We start from the raw sequence: 19,422 nt of genomic DNA, 5'->3' as shown, positions 1-19,422 counted from the left end.
TGTTCTTGTTGAGCCTGATCTGCTGCTCAGCACAACGCTGTAATAGCGGCTCAAGTTTCACATCATGATCAGCGATTGCCTTTCCCTGCGTTTCCCCTTTTCCGTACACCAGAATCTTGTCTGCAACGCAGATCACTCCCGGTAGTCCTTCCAGCGCCTGATGCAGTCTGCGCTGGAAGAGCTCTGATGAAATGCTGATTCTAAACGGAAGTGTGAGCCGTCTATACTGCCTGAAAGGTGTGTTGAAGGTGGTGAGCGTGCTTGATTCACTGTCTTAATTTCAGTTGCCAGAATGCAGAACTCATATCAAGCTTGCTGAAAACCTTAGCCTGGTCAAGATCTGGCAGAATGTCCTCTATCACCGGAAGGGGGTAGTGTTCTGTCCTCAGTGCTTTGTTCAATGGTCGAGGGTCAATGCATATACGAAGATCGCCGTTCTTCTCTGTGACCACTAGCTGGCTAACCCACCTTGTAGGTTCATGGACTGGAGCTATCACCTTGCGGTCTACCAGTTGATCAAACTCAGCTTTCACTTTCTGCTTCATAGCATGAGGTAAACATCGTGGGGGTAACACTGTGGGTTGAACTCCCTCATCAGTCTGCAGGTGGGCTGCACCCGGAAGCTCCCCGAGCGCATCATCGAACACCTCTACATAACGTTCTTCTGGTGAGCATTGTTTTTCTTTGAATGTAGATACATGCACCCTGCAAAGGTCGTCATCGTTGACCGTAATCAGCTTCATTTGCTGGCTGGCCCTGCTTCCCAGCAATGGTGTAAAGTTGTCAGTGACCACGACAAATTCAACAGAATACTTGCAGTTTGTCATGGGGTTACACAATTTCACTCTGCACATCCCTTCTGCATCCATGGTGGTCTTGTTCCACATCATCAGCTTTTTGGTGCATTGTCTTAGTGTGTGATCTACTCCCTCCAAGTATTTGCGGGGTAAAATGTTAATGCTCACCTCGCTGTTGACTTGGAAGTCTATTGGCTTTCCATTGATGAGCATCTGTGCGAATACGTCATCCTTTGTCGTCAAACTGTTGACCACCAGTATGACATTGTCAATAAACTCAGTGCTGCTGTCGCTGTCGGTTTGGTCATCGCTTTGTGCTTCCACCCCACGCATGGGCTTCTGTTTGCATACCTTTGCAAAGTGATTTTGAATGCCACATGCCTTGCACACCTGTCCATATGCTGGGCATTGTTGCTTGTCTCTCAGCCTACACGAGCAAAAATTACCTGTCTTTGCAAGAGATCTAAGGCCGGCAAGAAACGATTCAAAGGTCTCACCTTGTTCTTGTTGCACAAGTACCGTTCATATGTCTCATTTTTCTCACTGAGAGCATATCTGTCAAATGTAGCTAAAGTCTTTGTGAGGTCTTGACTTTCAGCCTCATCTGCGAACACAAAACTGTTGTAGACCTCAAGTCCTGACAGTCCAGTTGTGTGCAAAAATAATGCCGTCTGGTATGCCGGAACTTGTTTGTGCAGTTGTGCTACGACGCTGTAGTTAGCCCACATCTGCCGCCATGTCTTCCATCCCTCTATCAGTCCGCGGTTGACCGTCACGGCTGGTGGTGGGTGAATGCCGCTGACTGGGGAGGACTTCTGCCCCGACTTTGGTTCCCCGGCATGGGGTTGCCCGCGGGTGCTGGGTGCCGCTGAGATTCTGCTATCTCACATCCAGGCATTGCTACTGCACCCGTCTCTCTTTGTGGTTAGTTGCTCGTCTCGGTTGACATTTTTCTACTCTTACACTCACCCTCCGATGTTTCAGAGTTGTGCTACTATCATGCTGCCATCTGCAAGATGAAAAAATCGGGCACTGCAGTTGAAAAAAGCAATTTTCCGAGCACCACTGCTGCCACGTTTCGAGACAGATATTTCAGATAAAAACAACAGCGCATGCGCACCAACTTTAGTCGTCTGCTTAAGAGTGCATCAACAAGTATATCATAACGCTCACACTCACTCCCCCGCCACTCCCCCCAGAAGGAACTTAGTGTGGCCATACTTTACAGACTTGAAAGATGCTAACTATTTACGCTTTAAAACATTTTAGAAAACCTCTTGCTCGTAAGGGTTAAACCGTTACCATAGTATTCAGTTACAGTCTGACAAAACTAAGTAAATGTGTTATAAAGCCTTTAAAACAAAGAAATGTTGCAAGTTACTCATCATGCACAGGTGAATAACGTTCACGTTTAAAGCATGAAATCCCCATGTTAACCAAAACTCCAACATATGCAGATTCTTCTGTAACTTCCAATGTCTGATTTTGTTAGGATTTAAATTACGTGAACTGCCTTCTGTACAGTTCCGAGCATAACCACCCCTATGACCACATCTGAAACAGCAGATTTGAGTGCTGTACTGCCCCCGACAACAGCTTCCTTGATTGGGCGAAGGTGCATTCCAGTGCTGTGTTACTTCCCTTCTACAATTGTTTTGCTGGCTTTTGTCTGACTGGCGTTTCCCCACACAATAGCCCATGTATTTTCTTGAAGGGAATATGCTTTAACTGCCTCTGGAGTGTACCTAGCTCCCCCACTTCCTTCTCTCATGCTCTGATCATTTTCCTAGTACCCATGCCTCAGTCTGTGTAGGGTCACTGGGAACAAACAGTCCCAGCATTTTTTTTAGATTTGTTGGTGCTACAAGACACTAATGTTCTTGCTCGTCTATTTGTGAGCTCTAGCTCCAAGTGTTGATGTGTACACCGCTTGGAGCCCCATCTGCAATGCACCGAGTGTTCTCCTTTTCTCTGGTAACATTTATGTAACTCAAATATTATGTCCTCACTGTTGTTACCCATAGTTGTCAGTATCACATTCACTCCTCATTTGTTCTCCCAACGTGTCACTGTGTTTCTGGAAAAGCTGAGCGTATGTTTAGATGCGAGCACATTATAATCTATCTTCTTTGTTAGGCACCATTAAGCCCATGTGTTGCTTTCTCCTAACTAATTGCTTGGAGCAGTTCCCTAGGATTGTCCCCAGGCATTTAATCCTGATATCCTTAGTAATATCCCTCAGCTGCTGTATCCCAAATGGCGTAATGAATGTTATATTCTGGTTTTGATTTCCTGCCCCAGCTCCACCCTCTCTGATCGTAATTAACTAGGGGAGCTAATCATGCTGTCAGTAGCAAAGACTCTTACTGATTGAATATCAATAAGATTGATAGGAGGCATTTGGATGGAGGCTTCTCATCAAGAACATATCTGGTTGCCTTATCTTCTAAATCATGCCAATTATTATCTCTGTATTCATCCTCCTTCCCTCTTTCAGATCCAAAAGCAAATGTTATTCCTGTCTGTGCAGCAATTTGGTCCTACAGCTTTTGTATCTGTTTTAAACACTTTGTATGATCAGTAGTCTTACTTCTCTTTACGGAAACTGATTTCTGTATCACATTTATAGCTGCTTTTAAATCACTGAACTGTTTCCTTAATTCCTCCACCTGGCTCTGAGCTGAATTGGCTGCTTCTTCCCTTTTACTCCGTTCTTTAACCAACCTCTCACACCAACTGCAATTGGTTCAAATGCACTGAATCCCTGTAAATCAATAACTTTTCCCTTAAGGGTTTTTCCCTTCTTCTCTAATCTGTCCTTAGTTTCTCACTGATATTCTGGCATTTGCTGCTGTAATCTACCTCGCTCGGCTTCGGCTTTTTGCCAGCATTGCAGGATTTCCTGTTGTAACCTATCTTGTTCAGTGTCGGGTTTTGGCCGATATCCTTTTAAGTCCTCAGACTTCAGTAGCTGCTTAAATTGCTTGACTAATGATTTCCCTTTGGCAATTTTATAAAGAGCTTCGCCTCCTTCAGCGCTGCTGTGTTCAACTACTCCCCATATTGTGGCCATCTCCTCAATATGTACTTATGGAGGAATCCCCTCCCATGAAAACAATCCAAGCCCACTGGACACAGAATTCCCTAAATTATTGTTCCTGGGTTTGTACTAACTAACTACCCAGCCCCAGTTCTCTATGTTTCTCACCCACATGGTCTGGCTTGAGTTTCCTGCTGATGGAGAGATCTATTCTCAAGTCCACAACAGGGTTGCTAATTCTGTTACCAGAGCCACCCTTTGTAATTATGATCAGGGAGGCACAGAGAGAACCTTTAATTACTGATAGGTACCTTTATAGTCTCAACAGAAGAACATGTGAACTTGCACAATGAAATAGCTGTGTGCACACCTACCAAGTTTTCCGTGACCTTTCATGTTCCTTGTCATCCCATTTCGAATCACCACATGTCTGTGGGGTTCTCCTCATCCATGATTGTTGCTCTCCAGTTGCTGAAGAGTCATCACTGCAGCACACTTGAAGCATTTGGTTTTATATACATTCCTTACCAATTATTCCACCGTCATTGGGTGTGGGTCAAGAGTCTGACTGTTAACAACTTTTTATTGTCTCTGCCTCAGACCAGCATCGATTTATTGCTCTCTTCCCAGCAGGTGACAATCAGTAATTTATGGCTGTTTGTCCTCAATTAACAACCAGCTTGAATCAGCAAATACAGTCCCAAGCAGTCACAAACCTGCATGTTATATCCAACCAAAGAACTCCGCACAAATAATTTTTATTTGGAAATTATTCCTGGTTCAGCAGATTACCTGAGACATCCTGGAGATTACCTGGATTTCGTTGCTTCAGGTGTGATAGAATTGGAGGGACAAGAGGGCAGTGTTGGATCTCCTGTTAGAGAATGAAATAGGTCAGGTGACGGAGGTATGTGTTGGGGAGTACTTTGGGTCCAGTGATCACAATGCCATTAGTTTCAATATAATTATGGAGAAGGATAGGACTGGACCCAGGGTTGAGATTTTTCATTGGAGAAAGGCTAACTTGGAGGAGATGTGAAAGGATTTAGAAGGAGTGGATTGGGGCAATTTGTTTTATGGGAAGGATGTAATAGAGAAATGGAGGTCATTTAAAGGTGAAATTTTGAGGATACAGCATCTTTATGTTCTTGTTAGGTTGAAAGGAAAGGTTAGATGTTTGAGAGAGCCATGGTTTTCAAGGGATATTGGAAATTTGGTTCGGAAGAAGAGAGAGATCTACAATAAATATAGGCAGCATGGAGTAAATGAGGTGCTCGAGGAATATAAATAATGTAAAAAGAATCTTAAGAAAGAAATTAGAAAAGCTAAAAGAAGATACGAGGTTGCTTTGGCAAGTAAGGTGAAGATAAATCCAAAGGGTTTCTACAGTTATATTAATAGCAAAAGGATAGTGAGGGATAAAATTGGTCCCTTAGAGAATCAGAGTGGACAGCTATGTGTGGAGCCAAAAGAGATGGGGGAGATTCTGAACAATTTCTTTTCTTCGGTATTCACTAAGGAGAAGGATATTGAATTGTGTAAGGTAATGGAAACAAGAAGGGAAGTTATGGAAACTATGATGATTAAAGAGAAGGAAGTACCTGCGCTTTTAAGGAATATAAAAGTGGATAAATCTCTGGGTCCTGACAGGATATTCCGTAGGACCTTGAGGGAAGTTAGTGTAGAAATAGCAGGGGCTCTAACAGAAATATTTCAAATGTCATTAGAAACAGGGATGGTGCCAGAGGATTGACGTATTGCTCATGTTGTTCCATTGTTTAAGAAGGATTCTAAGTGTAAACCTAGCAATTATAGGCCTGTAAGTTTGACGTCAGTGGTTGGTAAATTAATGGAAAGTATTCTTAGAGATGGTATATATAATTATCTGGATAGACAGGGTCTGATGAGGAACAGTCAACATGGATTTGTGCGTGGAAGGTCATGTTTGACAAATCTTATTCAATTTTTTTGAAGAGGTTACGAGGAAAGTTGACGAGGATAAAGCAGTGGATGTTGTCTATATGGACTTCAGTAAGGCCTTTGACAAGGTTCCACACGGAAGGTTAGTTAAGAGGGTTCAATCATTAGGTATTAATATTGAAGTAGTAAAATGGATTCAACAGTGGCTGGATGGGAGATGCTAGAGAGTAGTGGTGGATAACTGTTTGTCAGGTTGGAGGTCGGTGACTAGTGGTGTGCCTCAGGGATCTGTACTGGGTCCAATGTTGTTTGTCCTATACATTAATGATCTGGATGATGGGGTGGTAAATTGGATCAGTAAGTATGCAGATGATACTAAGATAGGTGGCGTTGTGGATAATGAAGTAGGTTTTCAAAGCTTGCAGAGAGATTTCGGCCAGTTAGAAGAATGGGCTGAGCGATGGCAGATGGAGTTTAATGCTGATAAGTGTGAGGTGCTACATTTTGGTAGGACTAATCAAAATAGGACATACGTGGTAAATGGTAGGGCATTGAAGAATGCAGCAGAACAGTGTGATCTAGGAATAATGGTGCATAGTTCCCTGAAGGTGGAATCTCATGTGGATAGGGTGGTGAAGAAAGCTTTTGGTATGCTGGCCTTTATAAATCAGAGCATTGAGTATAGGAGTTGGGATGTAATGGTAAAATTGTACAAGGCATTGGTGAGGTCAAATTTGGAGTATTGTGTACAGTTCTGGTCACCGAATTATAGGAAAGATGTCAACAAAATAGAGAGAGTACAGAGAAGATTTACTAGAATGTTACCTGGGTTTCAGCACCTAAGTTACAGAGAAAGGTTAAGCAAGTTAGATCTTTATTCTTTGGAGTGTAGAAAGTTGAGGGGGGACTTGATAGAGGTATTTAAAATTATGAGGGGAGTGGATAGAGTTGACATGGATAAGCTTTTTCCATTGAGAGTAGGGGAGATTCAAACAAGAGGACATGAGTTGAGAGTTAGGGGGCAAAAGTTTAGGGGTAACACAAGGGGGAACTTCTTTATTCATAGAGTGGTAGCTGTGTGGAACGAGCTTCCAGTAGAAGTGGTAGAGGCAGGTTCAGTATTGTCATTTGAAGTAAAATCGGATAGGTATATGGACAGGAAAGGAATGGAGGGTTATGGGCTGAGTGCAGGTCGGTGGGACTAGGTGAGAGTAAGCGTTCAGCACGGACTAGAAGGGCCGAGATGGCCTGTTTCCATGCTGTAATTGTTATATGGTTATATGGTTATATATCATTGTGTCTGCTTTAAAATACTGATCAAACCAAATGACTTTAGCGCACAAAATGGAGAACACAGAATTTCTTCATAAAATTCAGTCTCCATCTCCTCCTTCATGGCAAGAACAAAGACAATTGTTCTGTCTGCTTCTATTGTCCTTGATTCATTGAAATTCAATGAATTGTAGACTGTAGTTCTTCCTAGCCAACAATCTATATAGTGCTGTCTAAATGTGATAACATATCAGTTCCACATGCCATAGTGTTATGAATGGAAATGGGATTGGATGCAAAATGAACTGCATCCGATAAAGTAGGAACTGTCTTGAGCCATGCTTTTGTATTTTCTGTCCAAGGAAGAGGGATGAAGAGAGAATGTCCAGGGTGGGTGGTCTCTTTGATTAGGCTGGCTGCTTTACTGACCGAGCCAAAGAGTGAAGCCTTATATGTGCGATTACCGGGCTGTGTCCAGAACTCTGCAGTTTCTTGGTGCCATGGACGGAGCAGTTGCTATAAAATGTCGTAATGCCTCCAGATAGAGTCATAGAACACTACAGCATAAAAACAGTCCCTTAGACCATGAGAAATGATTATTCTGCCTCGTTCTATCAACCTGCACCTGAACCATAGCCCTCCACACCCCTCCTATCCAAACTTCTCTTAAGTGTTGAAATCAAAGTCGCATGCAGCATATCCACTGGACTCACCACTCTCTGAGTGAAGAGGTTCTTTCTCACGTTCCCCTTAAATATTTCACATTTCATCTTTAACCCATGACCTCTAGTTCTAGTCTTAGCTAATGTCAGTGGAAAAAGCCTACTTTCATTTATCCTATTTATGCCCCCCCCCCCGTAATTTTGTATACTGTATCTCTATAAAATTGCCTCTCAGTCTCCTAAGTCTAGGGAATAAAATCCCTCTTGCTCAGGTCCTCAAGTTCTGACAACATCTTTGTGAATTTTTTCAGTCTTAGTGATAAGTTTCTCAAAGGTATGTGAAAAGAGCAGCATGCAATATTCCAAATTAGGCCTCACCAATGACATAAAGTTCATTAAAACTTCTCAAATCCTGTACTCAGTACTTTGATATATGAAGGCCAATGTGCTAAGAGCTCTATTTACAACCTTATCTGTCTGTAACACAATCCTCTTTTTATCACATTCCTTAGTGCCCTGCTGTTCACTGTGTAAGTCCTATCCTGCTTTGTCCTCCAAAGGTGTAACACCTCACAGTCATTTGCATTAAATTCCACATGCCATCTTTCTGCCCATTTTCTCATCTGATGAAGATCGTGCTTCGGTGTCCAATATGCCCCCAGTCTTGATGTCATCTGCAAAATTTGCTTGTCCAATTTACCACATTATCATCCTGATAACAAAATAAGGCAAAATATAAGATGCTTTTTTGAAGCATCGATAAAAATTTGTAAGGGTTAATTGGGCCATTCCTGACAAAGTAGAGGCATTTGTGATCTCTCTTGGCTGTGACGTCTATGTGGTAGAAACAGGACAGGTTATTGGCGATGCTGTTTCATAGGAGCTTGAAGTTCTCCACCCCCCTTAACCTTGGCATGTTTGATGTGGACAGGACCATGTTCCTTGCCCCCTTCCTGAAGTCAATGATCAGTTCTTTTATTTTACTTAAGTTGAGAGAAAGGCTGTTCTCATGATAGCATGTTATTGAACACTCTTCTCTTCTTCCTATACTCCAACTCATACGACCCACTATGGTGGTATCATCTGCAAGCTTGTAGGTGGATTAAAATAAAATCTGGCCATGCATTTGTGTGTGTACAGGGAGTAGATTAGGGAGCTGAGGATGCAACTTTGTAGAGCACCAGTGTTGAGAATAATCGTGGTAGAGATGTTGCTGCCTATCCTTACTGACTGCAGTCTCTTAGACAGGAAGTCAAGGATTCAGTTGCAGTGGGAGGTGTTAACTCCTAGGTCTCAGACTTTAATGGTGAGTTTGCTTGGAAGGGTTTGTTCTCCTTGGAGAAAAGGTGACTGATGAGCGACCTGTGAGAGATGTATAAAATTGTAGGAGGTATTGGTATGGGATATTGATATTTGTTTAGTATTACAAACATCAGAAATTCTGCAGATGCTGGAAATCTAAAGCAACACACACACAAAATGCTGGAGGAACTCAGCAGGCCTGGCAGTATCTATGGAAAAGAGATGATTTGGGCTGAGACCCTGGGCACCTGCCAGTCCTGATGAAAGGTCTCGGCCCAAAACGCCTATTGTTTACTCTTCCGTAGGTGCCGCCTGGCCTGCTGAGTTCCTCCAGCATTTTGTGTGTGTTGCTGTAGTTTATTATTGTAACATATACCAAAATACAGTGAAAACCTTGTGTTGAATACTGTTCAAACAGATTAAAGTAAAACAATTAAAGTGCAATGCAGGTAAGCAATAAAGTACAAGGTAAATTGTGAGGTTAGGGATCCAGCTTATCATACAAGATCAGAGTGGTGTAGATGGGAGAGGGGATAGAGAGAATGTCTGGCGTGGGTAAGGCCTTTGATTATGCTGGCTACTTCACTAAGGCAGTAACAACCTCCATAGAGGGGATACTGGTTTCTGTGATGTACTGAGTTGTGTCCACAACTTTCGGCAGTCAGGTTTAGTGCAATTGCCAGATCCAGGCCATTATACATCCAGATCGAATACTTTCTATGATGCATCGGTAAATACTGCTCCTTTTCTGAAGTCAATGACCAACTTCTTTGTTTTACTATGTCAATAAATTTCATCTCCTTCCTGTACTCAGACTCATCGTTATTTGAGATATGACCCAGTACAGACTTTGTAGATGGAGTTAGAACAGAATCTGACCATTCATTCGTGAGCGTACATGGAGCACAGGGGGCTTAGGATGCAACAACTTAGAGTAATCATGATGGACGTGTTGCTATCTATCCTTACTGATTTGAAGTCTGTTGCCAGAATCTTTTTCTCATGGTAGGGCTATCAAAAACAAGAGGACACAGGTTTAAGGGAAGAAATAAGCGATTTAAAGGGGATTTATACAGGGCATGGATGGTGCATCCTATCCTCATTATATGCGTCTTCAGACAATGCGGATTCACAGTTATGCATCGAACCTATTTCTACCAATTTCTCCTTATATGCATCCAAAACTTACAGTTATGTGAGGCTGTTGGGATGAGAAGCATTGCTTTCTCGCCAATACAAGTCCATTGCGCATGCCTCACAGTCTCACCCCCGCCAGTCTCGCATTGGTTTTGGCAACGTGTGGATGTGCGATCTTGCGCTCTCAAACTTCTGTTGTTATTACCTATGGTGCAGTGATTTTGTGCTTGAAATATTTAACTATGCCTCCTAAGTGTCCGATGTCAAGTCCTGGGCCATCAGCCACGCAGCAGAGAACCTCTTTAACACTTGAAAAAAAGTTGTAAATTATAAACAGGGCTGCGCCAGTTGAAGGCAACACAGCTCTGGGATGCCACCTCGGCCTGGGTGAGTCCACGGTCAGAAACATAAAGAAAACTGCTGAGAAAATAAAAAGTGCAGTGATTGATTCATCACAAGTGTCTTCAAAGATTGTTACCAAAGTGTATAACCGGATTATGACAAAAATTGAGTTTGTACATTGAGCATGAAACAAAGGAAAAAACAACACTCAGTTCCGATCATCTTCATGTGAAAACTTTGGAAATTGATGGTCGCCTTTGTTCAGAGGCTACTGAGGAAGTGTCAAGTGATATTGTTAGCTTTAATGCAAGTAGGAGATGGTTTTCTAAGTTTGTTAATTGTCTCAGGCTTCATAACTTACCTCTGTGTGGTGAGCAAGCTAGTGCTGACCACGAAGCTGCTGATCGCTGTCCTGTGCAGTTGCGGGCTATGATAGCTGAGTCAGGCATCGCACCAAAGCTGGTGTTTAACGCAGACGAGACCGGGCTTTTTTGGAAGCGTATGCCGAAACGCACTTACATAAGTAAGGATGAAAAGACTGCGTTAACTTTCTATGATTTATTATGTTGAATATTACCTTAAATTGATGAAATATAATACGAATGTTGCCTTGTGGTTCTGCTTTTGTGTCGTATTGGTATGAAAATGTGAATAAATTACAGATAAAACATATTTACGAAGCCCTCTGGAACACATCCCTATTTTCTCCATTTAAATAATTATTCACATTATGCGTTGACTGCGAGGAGTGTATCCCCTGCATATAACGAGGACAGGGTGTATCTGGAACTTGCTGATAGTGGTAGCAATGGAGTTCAAATCAGTCACTGTTTAAGTGACGTTTAGGCAGGCATAAGAAATAGGCGAGGCCTCAAAGGATGCAGATCTAATGAGGAACGGTGTAGATGGAGATAAAAGGTTGGCATGGCTGTGGTGCTCCGAAGGGCCCGTTTCAATATCGTACAACTTGCTTTTACTTTGCGATGCAGTATGTACCAGGATAGCAGTTAACCTAATGCATGTCTGAGCACTTCACCAGTAATTGATTCAAAGCTGAAGCTAAAAATTAAAACATTGCATATGTTAAAGAAGGAAGGAAATCTGCCATTCTTGGAGATGAGGAGCAATGTGGCTAGCTGTTAACTGCCTTCTGAATTCGGGGATATTAGGTGTTTGGCATTAAGCATTGGCATTGACAATGACGTCCCTTTAATTTTAATGAATAAATCAAAAAAGAGGAAGTCCAAAAGCCAGTGGACTGAATCAGCATACTGTAGAAAGTAACCAGATGAGCTGGCCGTATTACAACCCCACATGGAGATGGGCATCGAGTTATGTGGGGTGCAATCTCTTATTGATCTTGATTTACATCTGTACTGCAGTGGTAGTTAATGGCTGTCAGGCCAGATAATTGGGCACAATGGCTTATGTGACGACTGTAAACTCTGCTACCCAGCTACTGACTCCAACTGACTTTGTATTTCTGGAGAAACACCATGCATCAAACTGCTGAAGATGTTGAAGCTTAGTTTTGAAATAATAAATACAGTATCTACATTGATGAGGAGTTGTATGCTCAGTGGCCACCTTACTAGATACACCTGTACACCTGCTCATTAATGCAAATATCTAAACAGCCAACCATGTGGCAGCAGCTCAGTGCATAAAAGCATGCAGACATGGTCAAGAGGTTCAGTTTTTGTTCAGACCAAACATCAGAATAGGGAACAAATGTGATTGAAGTGACTGTGACCGTGGGATGATTGTTGGTGCCAGACAGCGTAGTTTGAGTGTCTCAGAAACTGCTGATCTGGGCTTTTCACTAACACCAGTCTCTGGAATTTATAGAGAATGATTCAAAAAACAAGAAACATCCAGTGAGTGCAGTTCTGTGGATAGAAATGCCTTGTTAATGAGAGATGTTTGAGGAGAAAAGCCAGACTATTTTATGGTGACAGGAGGCTGACAGTAACTCAACTAACCACGGGTTACAATAGTAATGTGCAGAAATGCATTCTCTGAATACATAACATGTCGAACCTTGACGTGCATGGTGCTACCCAGTACTAAAAAGGTGTACCTAATAAATTGGCCATTGAGTGAATATGATGGACTGAAAGACAATATTTTAGCCCCACAAATGGCCACTATAGAAATACTTCTGGACCTTATTATGGACAGCACTGAGTAATAGGCAGCATAGACAAAGGAGAGCCAGTGGATGTTGTTTAGTTTGATTTTCAGAAGGCCTTTGACTAGGTGCCACACATGGGGCTGATTAACAAGAATACATGGTATTAGAAGAAAGATACTAGCATGAATAGAGAATAGGCTGATTGGCAGGAGAAAAGAATGGGAATATGGAGAGCCATTTCTGGTTTGCTTCCAGTGACTAGTAGTGTTCCACAATGGTCTGTGTTGTGACCAGTTATTTTCACGTTTTATGTCAATGGTTTGGATGATGGGCTTGAAGGCTTTGTCACCAAGTTTATAGACTATTCGAAGATAGGTGGAAGAGCAGCTGATGTTGAGGAAGCAGGGAGTTTGCAGAAGGAATTATACAGATTAGGAGAATGGGCAAAGAAGTGGCAGATGGAATATAGTGTTGGGAAGTATATGGTCATGCACTTTGCCAGAAGGAATAGCTAAGGCTATTTTCTAAATGGGAAATAAGTTCAGAAATCTGAGGTGCAAAGGGACTTGGTAGTCCTCGTGTAGGATTCCATAAAGTTTAACTTATAGGTTGCGTTGGTGGTAAGGAAGGCAAATGCATCTTTAACATTCGCTTTGAGAGTTCTAGAATATAAAAGCAAGGACGTAATTCTGAGGGCATTGTTCAGACCACACAGAGTATTGTGAGCTGTTTTGGATGTCTTATCTTTGGAAAGATGTGTTGACATTGGACAGGGTCCAGAGGAAGTTCATGAGAATGATTCCGGGAATGAAAAGGTTAATGTATGAGGACCGTTTGGTGGGTCTGGGTCTGTACTCACTGGAGTTTGGAAGAATGAGTGGGGATTTCAATGAAAGGTCTAGATAGAGAGGATGTGGAAAGGATTTTTCCTATAGTGGGGGAGTCTAGGACCAGAGAACACAGGGATTTCCCTTTAGAATGGAAATGAGGAATTTCTTTAGCCAGAGCATGGTGAATCTCGGAAATTCATTGCCACTGATGGCTGTGGAAGCCATGGCATTGCTTCTATTGTATGTCCTATCTTTAAATACTGTTGGAATGAGTTAGAAATAATGTAATGAATGTGAAACTCATTTAAAAAATGTTTTTTTCCCTCAGTTCCTGCTGCTGACTCAGCAATTGCGTGCAGCTTCAAACTGGGATATGTAAGTATTGAATGCCTCAAACAAGAATAGAAAACATCTGTTTAATGTGTGATGATTGCCAGTTCTGGAATGATTGTTTAAACAGTAAATCTGGGATCAGTTTTTTCAGATTTAATTTATATGTTGGTCCATAGCCTCCTCTTGTGCCAAGATGAGGCCACCCTTAAGGTGGATGAGCAACACCTTATATTCCTTCTAGGTAGCCTCCAACCTGATGGCATGAATATCGATTTCTCCTCCTGGTAAAAAAAATTCCCCCCTCCTCCCCACTCTAGCCTGTTATCTCTTCTCACCTACCTATTACCTATGGTTGTCTTCCTCCTTCCCTTTCTCCTCTCCTATCAGCTGTCTTCCTCTGCAGCCCTTTATCTTTCCTACACACCTGGCCTCACCTATCACTTTCTAGCTAACTTCCTTCCCCTCCGCACAGTTTTTTTTAATTCTGGTGTCTTCTTCCCTCCTTTCTGGTCCTGAAGAAGAGTTTCAGCCCAAAATGTTGAATTTTATTCATTTTCATAGATGCTGTCTGACCTGCTGAGTTCCTCCAGCATTTAGTGTGCGTTAATTTACTTCATGTTGCTAGCAGAGGACATTCAAATAAAGTAAATCTTCATAAGGTTTTATTTGAAAAGCTATTTAAATAACAAGGACAACTTGTACTTATATCTTTCAACTTCACAAAAAGTCCTAAGGGGAATACTCCCATACTGTCTAGACAGGTTAGAGTTTGTAAAATGTGTCCAGGAAAGATTTCTAAATCAATATATAGAGGTACCAACTAGAGAGGACGCAATATTAGATCTCTTATTAAGAAACGAGTTAGGACAGGTGACGGAAGTGTGTGTAGGGGAACACTTTGGTTCCAGTGATCACAACACCATTAGTTTCAACTTGATCATGGATAAAGATAGATCTGGTCCTTGGGTTGAGGTTCTAATCTGGAAAAAGGCCAAATTTGAAGAAATGAGAAAGGATCTAAAAAGTGTGGATTGGGACAGGTTGTTCTCTGGCAAGGATGTCGTTGGTAAGTGGGAGGCCTTCAAAGGAGAAATTCTGAGATTGCAGAGTTTGTATGTACCTGTCAGGATTAAAGGCAAAGTGAATAAGCAAAGGAACCTTGGTTCTCTAGGGATATTGGAACTCTGATAAAGAAGAAGAATGAGGTGTACGACACATATAGAAAACAGGGAGCAAATAAGTTACTTGAGGAGTACAAGAAGTGCAAAAAATACTTAAGAAAGAGATCAGGAGGGCTAAAAGAAGGCATGAAGGTAGCTTTGGCAGTCAAGGTGAAGGATAATCCAAAGAGCTTCTACAGGTATATTAAGAGCAATAGGACAGTAAGGGATAAAATTGGTCCACTTGAAGATCAGAGTGGTTGGCTATGTATGGAACCAAAAGAAATGGGGCAGATCTTAAGTGGTTTCTTTGCATCTGTATTTACTAAGGAAACTGGCATGGAGTCAATGGAAATAAGGCAAACAAGTGTGAGGTCATGGAGCCTATACAGATTGAAGAGGAGGAGGTGCTTGCTATCTTGAGGAAAATCAGAGTAAATAAATCCCCAGGACCTGACAGGGTATTCCCTCGGACCTTGAAGGAGACTGGTTTTGAATTTGCGTGGGCCCTGGCAGAAATATTTATATGTTGGTATCTACGGGTGAGGTGCCGGAGGATTGAAGGATAGCTCATGTTGTTCCGTTGTTTAAAAAAGGCTCTAGAAGTAATCTGGGAAATTATAGGCGTAAATTTGATGTCAGTAGTAGGTGAATTATTGGAAGGAGTACTAAGAAATAGGATCTACAAGTATTTGGATAGACAGGGACTTATTAGGGAGAGTCAACATGGCTTTGTGCATGCTAGGTCATGTTTAACAAATCTGTTAGAGTTTTTCAAGGAGGTTACAAGGAAAGTCGATGAAAGGAAGGCAGTGGATGTTGTCTACATGGACTTCACTAAAGCCTTTGACAAGGTCCAACGTGGGAGGTTAATTAGGAAGAGTCCGTCGCTAGGTATACATGATGAGGTAGTAAATTGGATTAGACATTGGCTCAATGGGAGAAATCAGAGAGTGGTAGTGGAGGATTGCTTCTCTGAGTGGAGGCCTGTGACTAGTGGTGTGCCACAGGGATCAGTGCTGGGTCCATTGTTATTTGTCATCTATATCAATGATCTGGATGCTAATGTGGTAAATTGGATCAGCAAATTTGCTGATAATACAAAGATTGGAGGTGTAGTGGACAATGAGGAAGGTTTTCAAAGCTTGCAGAGGGATTTGGACCAACTGAAAAAATGGGCTGAAAAATGGCAGATGCAGTTTAATACAGACAAGTGTGAGGTATTGGACTTTGGAAGGAAAAACCAAGGGACAACATACAAGGTAAATGGTAGGACACTGAGGAGTGCAGTAGAACAGAAGGATCTGGGAATACAGATACAAAATCCCCTAAAAGTGGCGTCACAGGTAGATAGAGTTGTAAAGAGAGCTTTTGGTACATTGGCCTTTATAAATCAAAGTATTGAGTATAAGAGTTGGAATGTTATGGTGAGGTTGTATAAGGCATTGGTGAGGCCGAATTTGGAGCATTGTGTACAGTTTTGGTCACCTAATTACAGGAAGGATATTAATAAGGTTGAAAGAGTGCAGAGAAGATTTACAAGGATGTTGCTGGGTCTTGAGAAACTGAGTTACAGAGAAAGGTTGAATAGGTTAGGACTTTATTCCCTGGAGCGTAGAAGAATGAGGGGAGATTTGATAGAGGTATATAAAATTATGATGGGTATAGATAGAGTGAATGCAAGCAGACTTTTTCCACTGAGCCTAGGGGAGAAAAAAACCAGAGGACATGGGTTAAGGGTGAAGTGGGAAAAGTTTAAAGGGAACATTAGGGGGAGCTTCTTCACTCAGAGAGTAGTGGGAGTATGGAATGAGCTGCCAGATGAAGTGGAAAATGCGGGCTCACTTTTAACATTTAAGAAAAACTTGGACAGGTACATGGATGAGAGGTGTATGGAGGGGTATGGTCCAGGTGCAGGTCAGTGGGACTAGGCAGAAAAATGGTTCGGCACAGCCAAGAAGGGCCAAAAGGCCTGTTTCTGTGCTGTAATGTTCTATGGTTCTATGGAATCACAGGACCCATAGCAAGCTAAGTGTAGATACAAGGGCAGATTTTCAACAATTTAGTCATAAATGTGGGTTTAAGGAGCATTTTATGCTCCTTTATGCTTTATCAGAGGTGTTTGAATACCTTAGAAGTTTACAGGATTTCTGAAGTGCTTAGATGAAGTCTGTGATGATCATTTATTAATTGGTAACTTGGTTCATTATTGTCATACATATCAACAGAGGAAACATTTTGTTTTGTACGTCACTTATACAGATGTCGGTAACATCAGTGCATTGAGGAGGTATAAGGGAAAATAGTAACAGAATGCAGAATGAAGTGTTACAGTCATGGAGAAAGTGCATTGCAGGCAGACAGTGAGGTGAAGTCTTGACAAGTTAGATTCTGAGTCTATCCTTTTCCTGTGAAGGAATTGTTAGTAGTCTTATGACAATGGTAGAGAAGCTTTCCTTCAACCTGCTAGTATTGTTAATAGCCATAATAACAATAATTAGTATTGTTAGTAGTGATAACAATGGGATGGAAGCTACCCTTGAGCCTAGTGGTGTGTGCTTTCAGACTTCTGTAACCTGAACCCAGTGAGAGTGAGAGAGGAGAGGAGAAGGTATCTGGAGTGGGTTATTGTCTTTGATTATGTTGGCAGCAAGAACATAGACCAGTGTAGCACTGGACAGGCATTCAGCCCATGATGTTGTACTGATCTTGATGCCAATTTTTACGAAATGTCTTCCTCCTGTGTGTCATCCATATCCCTCCGTTCCCTTCATATTTATGAGTCTGTATAAAAAGCTGTTAAAATCCACCAAAGTGTGAATGTTGTGGTAGTGTAGGGGTTAGCGCTTTATTGTTACTGCTCGGGGCATTCAATTACAGCACTGTTCTGTAAGGAGTCTCTGTACGTCCTCCTCATGGAATGCATGGGTTTTCCCCGGGTGCTCTGGTTTTGTCCCACAGCCCAAAGACATACCAGGTAGGTTAATTGGTCATTGTAAATTATCCTGTGAGTGAATCAGGATGGTACGGTTGCTGGGGCCACTGACTCAAAGGGCTGAAAGGGCCCACTCCGTGTTGTATCATTCAATAAATAAACAAGCAAACTGCCTCTGTTACTACCCTTGGTAACCTATTCCAGGCAGCTGCTATACTCTTTATAAGAAAAAACGCTTCTCACGTCATCTTTAATCTCACCGCTCTTCTAACCCTTAAACACATGTCCTCTGGTGTTTGAATTACGGGAAAGATTCTGATCATGTACCCTATTCGTGTCTTTCATAATTTTAAACATTTGCATTTGATCTCCCCTCATCCTCCAAGCTTGAGGGAGAACAACTCAAGTTAGTCCCACTTTTCCTTTGCCCTTGCCCACTAATGCGGGCAGCATCGTGGTAAATCTATTGTACCATCTCCACATTCCTCATATAATGCAGCAATGAGAACTGCATGCAGTACTCCAAGTATGGTCTGACTGAAGTTATATATAGAACATGGAACATATAGCATAGTACATATTCTTAGGCTTTCTAACCTACTCTTAAAATCGATTTAACTCTTGCCTCCTATGTAGCCCTTCATTTTTCTAGCATCTATGTGCCTATCTAAGAGTTTTTTCAAATGCCCCTAATGTATCTGTATCTATCACCACCCCTGTCATGGTGTTTAGGCACTCACCATTCTGTTTAAAAAAAAACAACTTGCTTCTGGCATTCCCACTATACTTTCCTCCAATCACCTTAAAACTATTAGCTATTAGCCATTAGCCCCTGGTATTAGACACTTCTACCCTGGGAAAAAGCCTCTGGCTATCCATTCAATCTATGTCTCTTATCACCTCTATCAAGTCAGCTGTCATCCTTTTTCACTGCAAAGAAAAAAAGCACTCCTCATAAGACATTCCCTCTAATCCAGTTACCATCCTCGTACACTCTCACTAAAGCTTCCTATAATGAGGTGACCAGAACTGTACAGAATTAGATCAGCTGTGGTCTAACCATGGTTTTGCAGAGCTGCAACATTTCTTCATGGGTCTTCAACTCAACCCCCGACAACTCAACACACTATATGCCTTCTTAATCACGCTATCAACTTGCGCAGCAAGTTTGAGGGATCTATGGATGAGGATCCAAATTGCTAAGAATCATGCCATTATCCTTGTATTCTGCATTCAAATTCAACCTTTCTACTCCATCTGTCACTTCCCAACACAGCTCTGCATCCTGTCGATGTTCTATTGTAACTTATGACAAAGTTTACACTATCCACAACTCTACCAACTTATTCTTCATCCAAGTCATTTATAAAAATCACAAAGAGCAGAGGTCCCTGAACAGATCGCTACTGAATACCACTGGTCACCAACCTCCAGGCAAAATATGCTTCTGTGGGCAAGCTAATTCTGAATCCACTCAGTCAAGGTTCCCTGGATCCCATGCTTTCTGATTTCTCAATGAACCTTTATCAAATGCCTTACTAAAATCCATATTCACCAC

General features: G+C 41.9%; 1 protein-coding gene across 4 annotated transcripts in view; it reads left to right on the top strand.

Moving 5' to 3' along the window:
- Positions 1 to 19,422, top strand: part of ulk4 (unc-51 like kinase 4) — a 730,951-nt gene that overhangs the window by 143,962 nt on the left and 567,567 nt on the right. For all 4 annotated transcript variants that reach the window (XM_073072965.1, XM_073072962.1, XM_073072961.1 and 1 more), the window contains one exon: positions 13,765 to 13,811. In XM_073072965.1, the coding sequence (XP_072929066.1) occupies positions 13,765 to 13,811 (47 nt within the window). The remainder of the gene's footprint in view (positions 1 to 13,764; positions 13,812 to 19,422) is intronic.

This window comes from Hemitrygon akajei, chromosome 20, assembly GCF_048418815.1.
Source record: "Hemitrygon akajei chromosome 20, sHemAka1.3, whole genome shotgun sequence".
Classification (NCBI taxonomy): domain Eukaryota; kingdom Metazoa; phylum Chordata; class Chondrichthyes; order Myliobatiformes; family Dasyatidae; genus Hemitrygon; species Hemitrygon akajei.
The sequence above is the reverse complement of the archived record's forward strand: the minus strand, read 5'-3'. Positions and strand labels throughout refer to the sequence as shown.